The sequence below is a fragment of the Megalobrama amblycephala genome, linkage group LG4, assembly GCF_018812025.1.
Source record: "Megalobrama amblycephala isolate DHTTF-2021 linkage group LG4, ASM1881202v1, whole genome shotgun sequence".
In the NCBI taxonomy this organism is placed as follows: Eukaryota; Metazoa; Chordata; class Actinopteri; order Cypriniformes; family Xenocyprididae; genus Megalobrama; species Megalobrama amblycephala.
In genome coordinates this window covers 11,175,525-11,185,957 of record NC_063047.1, presented here as the reverse complement: position 1 = coordinate 11,185,957, position 10,433 = coordinate 11,175,525, and the positions used below count along the sequence as shown (strand labels likewise).

General features: G+C 38.6%; 1 protein-coding gene across 2 annotated transcripts; it reads right to left on the bottom strand.

Moving 5' to 3' along the window:
• Nucleotides 1-3: 3 nt before the first annotated feature.
• On the bottom strand, nucleotides 4-9,079 carry dgcr8 (DGCR8 microprocessor complex subunit). Of its 2 annotated transcripts, none has more exons than XM_048187492.1 (14): nucleotides 8,932-9,079; nucleotides 7,353-8,366; nucleotides 6,877-7,039; nucleotides 5,729-5,871; nucleotides 5,290-5,623; nucleotides 5,001-5,198; nucleotides 4,813-4,914; nucleotides 4,117-4,215; nucleotides 3,903-3,985; nucleotides 3,704-3,804; nucleotides 3,445-3,551; nucleotides 2,460-2,587; nucleotides 2,255-2,368; nucleotides 4-2,063 (listed from the first exon to the last, which is right to left on the bottom strand). In XM_048187492.1, the coding sequence occupies exons 2-14, from the start codon at nucleotides 8,046-8,048 to the stop codon at nucleotides 1,980-1,982; spliced, it is 2,352 nt and encodes a 783-aa protein (XP_048043449.1). In that variant the 5' UTR covers nucleotides 8,049-8,366; nucleotides 8,932-9,079; the 3' UTR covers nucleotides 4-1,979. The 2 variants fall into 2 exon arrangements, with proteins under 2 accessions (XP_048043449.1, XP_048043450.1); XM_048187493.1 differs by lacking the exon at nucleotides 8,932-9,079 and adding an exon at nucleotides 8,844-8,900.
• Nucleotides 9,080-10,433: the final 1,354 nt, after the last annotated feature.

Genomic DNA, 10,433 nt, shown 5'->3' with positions numbered 1-10,433 from the left:
CAGTTTCTGGTCATCAATTTATTTGCATAAACAAATCACTGTATCAGCGATCATGTGTCACATTAAAAGAACTTTTTTTTAGGCAGCTTTACTGGTCGCTAAATCATCCCTTCAATGATAGCGCGTTAAAAAGCACGCATTTCTTCACATAACTAATACACACTTGGCAAGACTGACAGGACAAGTCGTACACTCCAGACATTTACTGGGAAAGCATATTCTCTAAGCACTCTTAGTATGGCAGCAGCCTTGTGCTCATGGAAAACAGGAAAAGTGCCTTCACAAACATTCAGAAGCACACAAACTAAAATACTAAATTCAATGACAGTGCACTGCAGTTTTTAGTCGCAGTCCCAAGAAAACCTGATTCACTCATTGTGTTAAACAGACTTTGACCTTCCTGTCATATCTTAAGGCCAAAATATTTTTCTTTCTCCCCTAATAGTTTCAGGGAAGTGGTGGTTTTCTTCAAACAGGGACCATAGTCTTATTCCAGCAGTTATTGCATCTTTTTTTCTTAATTCCATGTATGTTTAGATAGATATTATGAATAGCTATGCAGCAATATTCTATAAAAATGCATAAGACTTAAAGCTTTGGTTCACACTGCTCTTCAAGCTATTGAATACAACAACATGGTTTGATTTTCTTCGAGGTATGGAGTTACCACCTTTGTTTTTAGGTAAACTGCCTTCTGAAATAATGAATATAGTTCAAACTATAATACACTGTGATAAGATCTGAATAAAATGATCACAATCACTTCAGCAAAATGTCCACAAAACCATACAGAATTTAAGACAAATGCAAAAAAGCACATGCGTAGAAGGCATTTTCTCTAAAATATCAATGCATAAAGCAAGCTTCACTCCACAAATACATAACGTATAGCATCACAAATGCAGACTCAAGTGAGGCGTTTCCCTTTTGAAACACAAGGTACCATCAATGAAAGGAGTACAAACTAAGGCAACATTTACCATTTTTTCCTACTGAAGATTACCAACCAGTATCTAATGCAAGAGTTGGATTATATCAGAGCTTAAAAATGTAACCAAAAACTAAAAAAAAAAAAAAAAAAAAAAAAAAAAGCGTACACAAGCATCCTATCTCCCTGATGTCTTCCTCAACTAACTACAGTACCTCAAACACTTGTGCTTTCTCTGCAGTGCTTTCTGAACAAGTGGAGCATTGGTATGCATCACCCCTTAATTAAAACAAAAAGCTTGTTAATTTCACACAAGTAAATAGTTCCAACATTAGTGCATTTCTTAACAGCAGTTGGAAGGTAAGTGTGCATATGAAATGCTTTAGAAATACAACATTTAAATGCTTCACATGCCAATAAGAACTAGACATGGCCACTAAAGAAAATCCACACACTTTGTCATTATAAACTATTTTCCAGATAAAAGATCACGTGCACTGAATGAACAACTCTGCATGCCACAGAAGCTGACATCAAGGAACCGATCCTTGTAAAATGACAGACCTCTCTGTAAAATGCATCAGTGAAGAGTACTGAGATAGTCTGTCATGTGAAATCTGTAATTCCACAGTAAATATGAAATGAATTTATTTGCCGTTTAAGAAGGGAAAAGCAACATTTTTATTAACATCTAAAAGCCACAAACTTAAAAGCATCTGTAATAGTTAACATACATAATTTTTTTACGATTTCCATATAGGCATTATTGTCAACAGCCGTTATTTGTGCACTTTCAGGTGCAGAAGTGCATCTGGAGGTATTTAATGCTCATTCTACCTTCACTGTGCCTGTATACAACTCTAACTGAACCCATTCATTCTGGGCAATAATTGGACTGGGAATAGAGCTCAAAAATCTGATAAAAATGTAACTAGTATTGCCATTTTGCACTGCAAAGTAATGCATAAGTCAGTAATGGTGCGATGACCTTGTTATAGAACTATTACCATTGGTCAGTGCTATCTGCTATCAGATGCTGGATAAGGGTTTGCTAGACGTCAACAGTGCAGAGAGGTTCACTGCCAGGTTGAGCAGACTCCATTATAGTCATCTTCGGCTTCTTTCTTGCCTCCTCCTGAAACAAATATGAAAAGACAAATTAGTATGCACTAGACAAGCTTTTTAGCGGTCACTTTACTGAATTTATTTTGGTCGACTGCAATACATCAACTCATCCGAACGAGATGATGTTTTTAATCTTTAGCCAACTTAATTTATCCGAAGTGCAAGATTTGGCTGCAAGAGGTCATATATTTGCAGCTGTACCCTTTCTCGAGCCAGTTTCATCATCTCCTCTCGTAGTTTATTGAGGATGTGCAGGTTTGGCTTGTTCTTTTTGGCATACTGCTGAAGCTCAATCACACTCTTATCTGAGTTCTCCTGAAGAGGACAAGAATTCAACATTACAAGCATGAACTCATATTTAATATCTTACAATGCAGAGTATGTTTTGACGAAAGATAGTGCTGACCTTTTTTACCATCTTGTTGCTTTCTCTGCCATACATGCGCAGCAGTGAGCCCCAGTTCTTCACGTGAGGATGAAGCATCTGGAGAATCTTCTGTGACGCCAGCTGCTTTCCAACCCTCTTATTTTTACCTGCAGTCAACAAGAGTAACAGTTTTAGCTATGTGGCTTGTGAATAACCTGCAGAGTGGACCAATGCTTATTTCTTAAAGGTGGTACAGAGGATGTTTTGTTTTATACATTTTTGCAATATTACTTGAAACTGTCTTTACTAACTGATAAAAGACTATTTATTAGGTGCACTGAAAGGAATAATATTAATATACATCATCTGTGCACGAGGTAGGGCCTTAAAAACATCAGCCAATCGTTTACGCGATCATCGCGTAAACGATTGGCCCTCTGGCTTGTCAATCACTGCCATGACGTTCCTTGTGAGAGACGCGCGGCTGCGCGCTCCAGTAACATTCCACACTCCACATGCAATGTTTTTGTCAGGAGACAGGAGTAACAACTGCAGATTATGAGTCCACTAAGTGTGTGTGCGGCTTAACGATTGTAAGGCTGATTATGAATGTAAATTGATACTTATGACTGATCGCGCTCAAACGCGTCCAGTCAGAGCCAGTTGCGTTCAATCTGCGATTACAGTCGGTGTTCAAATTCCATGTGAAAGTATATAAATCTGCTTCAGGAGCAGGAAACAATCGCTGTATGTTGAGCACAGTCAGAATGTTTTAGCTAGTCGTTAAATGTGTGCCCGGCTTAATAACACAGCGAATGCCGGTGGTAAACAAACACTCGTGCACGAGTTTTGGGAGGCGTTCACTTGAAATGAGCTGTGAAGGAGGGGGGTTGTTCTTCCGCATGCGCTCATTTCAAAAACTCAGTCGACGAAAACATCTTCTGTACCACCTTTAAGTCAGCGCTGTGAAACGTTTTTACTTGAGTGCTCTAAATGAAAGTTCTTTTTAGGCATGGATACTCACACCAGCCGCGTACAGTGTGCTTCCCACATGTCATGACGTATTCACTCTTCTGGTTCTTTCCTGGAATCACCTCAAACTTGATGCTCGTGTCACCCATGCCATGGTTTCTATGGAACAGACAGTAACAGATTTACAATTGCTTTTTAATCAGACATGATGACGACATTTCAAGGACCCACAAGCTGTCTGGTTGTATTAACAGATGTGCTTCTAGTAATATTAAATGTGTAATCAAATGAGAAACTATATCATAACATACCTCTTAAGGCACTCATGAAGGATCTGATATGGTGAGAGTAAACCTGCTTTGTTTGTCAGCTCGTACACCCTTGAATCTTCAATACTGATATGATTAAAATACTGTGGGATGGGAGAAGGAAATAAACAGCCTTAAGTACCATGAAGTAAAGAACTCTGAACAAAGATAAAATGTCTTCATTCAGAAAGAGGAGCAGTACCTCCAGTTCATCTCCCTCTATGGGCTTCTCCTCAGACGTCTGCTTCACAAAGTCAGGAATGAGGATCTCCAGTGTTGCTCGAGCTGTCGACAGTATGAATAAATTAGTTCTCCAGTAAAATAAATGTTTAAAAGTAATCTAGTCATAAAGCAAATGTATTCTTGCTATAGACTAAAAGTTAAAGACTCAAATAAAGAGAGAAGGGAGAAGGTACCAGCTTTATTCTTGGCGAGTTTTTTACTACTTGCTGTTCCTGTGCCATATGTAACACCATCTATAATGACTGAGGCTCCGAAGGGTTCACTTGGGTTTTCTGTGTAAAAAAAACACACAAAAAAAACATTGGCATAATGTCAAGCCTAAAATTTCATCAACCAAACTGTTCGGCATGGCCTTAAAGGGTTAGTTCACCCCCCAAAAAAATCTAATTTCTGTCATTAAGTACTCACCCTCATGTTGTCCTAAACCCGTAAAACCTTTGTTCATCTTCGGAACACAAATTAAGATATTTTTGATGAACTCCAAGTGTTTCTGAACCACACATAGACAGCAACATCATTGCACCTTTTGAGGTCCAGAAAGGTAGTAAAGACATTGTTAAAATAGTCAACGTGGCTACAGTGGTTCAACCTTAATGTCATGAAAAATATCTTAATTTGTGTTCCAAAGATGAACAAAGGTCTTACAGGTGTGGAATGACATGAGGGTGAGTAACTAATGACAGTAATTTCATTTTTGGGTGAACTAACCCTTTAAGCATTTTTATTACTTTTACAACAGCATTATGACAATTTAAGTACAATGATAAAATCATAACCCATTTTCTGCCAAATGATAGTAAAATAAATTTAACTCATGCTTACTATTGGCTTTTTTTTTTCATTTTAGCTTTATGCATTTTTCTACTTACCACATTCAAAAAAGTTGTAAACTGGTCGCACTTTGAGTACTCTTTGCATATACTCGTGTAAAATGCACACTTCTGACTTCCCATTGGGGTTGATGACAAACTCTGAAACAAACATGGTCAGTCTTGTTAAAGCGCCACGTTATGTGCTATGTGTTAATTCATAAATGTACGAACTCTCAGACAGGTACCTTTCTTTGTGGGAGCGTCTTGTACAGACAGTGTGATAAGTTTCTGATTGGCAGGTAGAATGGGCCTCTCAGACTCTGCCTGTTTCCTCTTCATGTCCCTGTTGAACTGTCTGCGCTCGGCCCATGTGCGAAACTTCTTCACTGTCACTTGCTCAAAATCAAAGCACTTCTCTAGGTAGCCTCTAAACTCCTCAATTTCTGGGATATAAAACACAAGAGGATAGGGCTTACAAACCTTGTGTATACGGATTAATGATGCACAAGAGAGAATACAACCTCATCCTCTTACCAATAGACTCATCTTTGCAGACCTCCACCTTGGCTTTGACCTGGCCCAGCGCTCCCTGTGCAGTATCACTGGCTTGGCTCTCCTTCCCCTCTAAAGAGCCTCCTGGCTCTATGATGTCAAGATCTGGATCTTCTGATGTTGATCTGCCGGTCAGCTCTTCTGTGGCAGTAGAGTCTGGCTCATCAGCTCTCTCTGATGAGACGCCCTCCTCCCCAGATTTCACTGGAGACACCTCTGCTGTGGGAGTCACCTCTCCATTGTGTTCCCTTTCTTCTTGTTCCTTCATTTTCTTGTAGTGCAAGCAGGGAATGCTACTGGTTGGTGGGTCATGTTTCTGGGTGCATGAGAATGCAAAGATCAATTCAACTTGTAAGTAGAAAAAAAAATGCAATAAGCCAAAATACTATCATGAAAGTCTTGGATGACTTGAACCATTTACCCTAATGCTTCCTGTTCCAAGGAAGTAAGGTCTAGACCAGGTCACAACTCTGGTTTCCCGGTGGAGGTAGACTGGAATGCCAGAGTTATGGAATGTCATGATCCACCCATCGGGTAAAGGCTCAGTTGGCGGACGTCCACGACCTTAAAATACATAATAAATAAATAAATAAATAAATAAAATAATATTAATGTCAATCAATAATAATAAACTAGTCACACAGAATCCGATGTAAGTTTCTGTTCTGAATTAGCATTACTGTCACTAACAAAAACTAAAATAAACATTTAACTAAAACAACAATAACCAGTGTAACTGAAAAATAAAATACATTTACATGATGCCAAAAATGACTAAAATAAAAACATAACCACAAATTACTTTGTCTGATGCAGAATATACACTACCATTTAAAGAAATTAATACTCTTACTCAGCAAGACTGCATTAATTGATTAAAAGTTACAAAAATTACTTTTACATTTTTTTTTTTTTTAAACAAAAGATTTCCATTTCAAATAAATGCTGATCTTTTGAACCAAAGAATCCTGAATTGAAAAATATGTATCAGTTTCCAAAAAATAAATAAATAAATATCAAGCAGCACAACTGTTTTCAACATAAGAAAATTCAGCTTTTGCTGCCACAGGAATCAATTACATCTCAACATAAATGCAAATAGAAAATAGTTCTTTTAAATTGTAATACTTACAAATATTACTGTTCATGGTAATCAAATAAATGCTAATTTGGTGACCATGAAAGACTTTTTAAAAATATTTAATATTTTTAAAAAGCCTTTAAAAATATGTATAATACCGACCTGAAACTTTTGAACAGTATGCATTGTAAAAGTTTAACATTTTATAGCCCATTAAAACAGCACAAGATAACACTATTGATAACTACATGGGCCTGAAAAAACTGAATGCAGCTATTTAAATGATAATCAGTAAAATAAATAAATAAATTATATATACACACACACATTCAGCACAAAAAAAAAAAAAAAAAAAAAACTCAAACTACATTCTTAAAGAGAAGATCAATCACCTTTGCGTAGTTATGTAAAGTTTTAAAGACATTTTAAAGTAATGCAGCCTAACATTTTAACAGAGTAGCAACAGTGTTTTTGACTAGATGGCTCACTCTTAAGAACGGTCTTAATTTTGGTCATCATGGGCTGAACTCCAGCCTCCCCGTCTGAATGGTGATCACTGTCTCCAGCGTACTTGTCTTCAGCCAGACGCCTCTTCTTGGGCATGGGCATGCCTTCCTCCAGCAGGGCATCTACATCATTGTCAAAGTCCTCCTGGAAGAGTAGGTGGGTGAGAAACTGGCATGCAACTGACATGTCATCGACTAAACGTACATTGAAAAGCGGATTTGAATCAAGCCCACTTTGTGAGCTGTAATTCAAACGTTCTTCAAATGGACCACCTTGTTACACTGCAGGATCCTTCTTGATGAATGAAAGACACGTGCTCTATTTGTGGTAGATGCACATTTTGAATGATGGGCATTTAGATGACAATAATTAGCCTACATTACAATGTAATGTTTCTATTTGAACATAAAGCAAATGATCAAAATCAAAAAGGTCATAACGAGACCATGCATTTTACCTCATAGGAGTAATTCAGATCCTCCTCGTGCGCTTGCTCCTGCTGAACTATCATCTGAGACATGAAACCACTCGGCTCTCCATCTTCCACTTCCAGGAAGTTTTCGCTGAAATCTTCCAGGTCGTCCAGCACGGCAAACTCAACCTTGTTCTCCTGCTCTGTCTCCAGCTCTTCGCTGTTTCTAGCTAAACCTAAGGAACCGCTGCTCATGGTTGAGCTGCCCGGCACACTTCTCTGCTTAAAAGAATCATGCAATTCGCCATTCAGGCCCTCTAGGCTCTGATCTTCATTGCTAACCTGTCCCAAACCAGTGTACAACACCTTCCTATCTTTGCTCTTGCTGCTGTCAGAGAAACTGACACTGATCTTTACATCTTTGAGGAGTTTTAGATCAGGTAAGAACTTGGTAACTGGGGGAGCGTGGCGAGCGGTTCTAGGGCACTTGACCGTGGGGTCAGGATTATCTGACAGGCGGCTACTAATGGACAGTGTGCGCTTGTTGAGAAGGAGCTGTTCGTCCCTGTCCACTGCTGGGGTGTGTTGGTGTCCATCACCACCAGAGCTAACGTCCATTTCCTCTGCGTCACTGGACGTTTGCAGGGGAGGTGGTGGAGGTGCTTTACTGAAATCATTCCCCGCCAATACTGCATCTGGTGGCTCCAATGGGAGGGGAGGTAAAATCTCATTCACATCCATGTTAAATTTCTTAAAAAGAGCTATATTCAAAATTATGCGAGAACGCTATTGGGAAGGGATCTGTCTAATTCAGCTAAAAAAAAATTGCAGCCCTAATACATGCATGAATACAAATTCACAGCTCAAGACACCTATTTAATAATATTCATGTGCATGGTTGAATATGCTAAGCTGACTACATTGTTCTTTTCATTAATGTAGACAGCTTTTTACAATTCACTGTCTCAATTATTGGAAATCACAATGCATTCAGCTTAAAAGTTGACCACATCTAAACACTGTCCATCCTGGGAAGCCAGATCTTCTGCCAGTAAGTTACTAAAAGAAAGAGAAAAAGAAAGATCAAGAGGAATTCAAAGGGCACCATGAAAATTTAGAACGGATCTAGATTGCAAAACTTCTCAGATGCATCTTTAATATATATTTAGCTTATGATGACGCACGCCAAAGAGAGCAGTATTAACACTATTAACGACTAAATGTGCACTTTGCATGTCGCGGTGGAAATTATTGTGTTGTTGCTAAATAAAATGCTCGGCAAATAAACACTGTAACGTTATTTGCACGGTAACCAAACTATAAGCCTTAAGGCCTTTGCTAATTGGTCGGCTAGGATTAACTAAAAGCAATGTGGTTACATTTTACAAGCATATATATATATATAAAATCGCATCATTGGGTGAAAGAACATTTATCTGCGCGCGTTTTGTTTAACGTTAGATCTACAGAAACCGATGTATGCTTCGATTAGTTGGTCCGTGTTAGCCAGCAAGAAGCCGTGTGCGGTAACCAAACCTTTTCAGCTGAACCGAGCGTGAATCTGCTAAATGTCGACAGGAGTAAATATCAGCGAGGTTTCTACACACTTTTCTCTTTTACTTACCTAACTACACAGATGCTCTACTGAAAACCGCATACACTCAAAGGCTTTCTCTGTTCATTGGTTTCAGATGGCCGTCTCCTCTCTCCGCCATCTTCACTGCAGAGCGGCATCAGGGGATCTGAACACGCCTCTCAACCGGTGCCAACGTGCATGTGATTGGACCGACGTGATCAGTTTTTTTTCCCCCCCTGAAACTTGCTTCAGATGCTCCTAAATTGCGATTTAAGAGGATTTGAAGCAATATATTTGTTTCTTTGCTTGGTGAAATAAAATACTACACCACAACATTAGCATTGGCACATAAATGACACATTTACAGAGTTGGATATGTAACAGTGAGAGCAACTTCAGGCAGTTTGTTTGAGTGTTTTTGTAGTGGTGTACAGTTATATTATTAAAGGACGCATATTGGATATGGCTATTGCAAAGTTTTCGTGCTAAATGCAGAAGGCATTAAAGGATTAGTTCACTTTCAAATTAAAATTTCCTGATAATTTACTCACTCCCATGTCATCTAATATGTCCATGTCCTTTTTTCTTCAGTCGAAAAGAAATTAAGGTTTTTGATGAAAACATTCCAGGATTTTTCTCTATATAGTGGACTTCAATGGACTCCAAACGGTTAAAGGTCAAAATTACAGTTTCAGTGCAGCTTCAAAACGTTCTACACAATCCCAAACGAGAAATAAGGGTCTTATCTAGAGAAACCATCGCACATCACACACACACACACAAAATATATAAGTTTTAACAATAAATGCTCATCTTGAACCATAGATATGGGTTGCGTTCGAAAACTGGAAAATGCTGCCTTCCGAAGACACATTTCAAGGTAGTAAGGCATCAAGGCACGTCCGAATCCAATGTTAGCTTCACTTCCTGTCTCATGAGATACCTTCCTCAGATCGATTTTTGAAGGAAGCATAGATGTATCCTTAGCTGCCTTTGATATCCCACAATCCTGTGCTTTCCATTCTGTGACAGTTGAGCTAGAAAAATAAAGATGGCGTCCGAAAGTTGCGTTTGCTGCTCAGTTTGTGTATAAATGTATGATTTTGATCAACATATTTCAATTTTGATATCATTTCTATCGAGAAATTACTACTGTAGTAATTAAAAATTTGTTTAGTTCTCACCAAAGCTCGCGCTATATTGCTGTAGATCATTAAACTGTTACGCTGCCTCAGAAGTCTGTCCGAAGTCAGTTTCGTGAGGTACCTTCATGCACAAATGCTGCCGTACAAGTCATTCTCTTATAAGATAGCGAGGCAGCAAGACAGCTACCTAGGTTTTCGGACGCAGCCATGATCTTGAACTAGCTCTCTTCTTCTTCTTCTTCTTCTTCTTATTCTCTATTTGAATTCCAGCAGTGTAGACCCTGCTAAGTGTATTACTGTCCTCCACAGGTCAAAGTTTGAACTTAATTGTTATATACTTGCACTAGCATAATGTATAGGGCAATTTAGTTCAAATTTTGACCTGTGAAGGGCAGTAATACACTT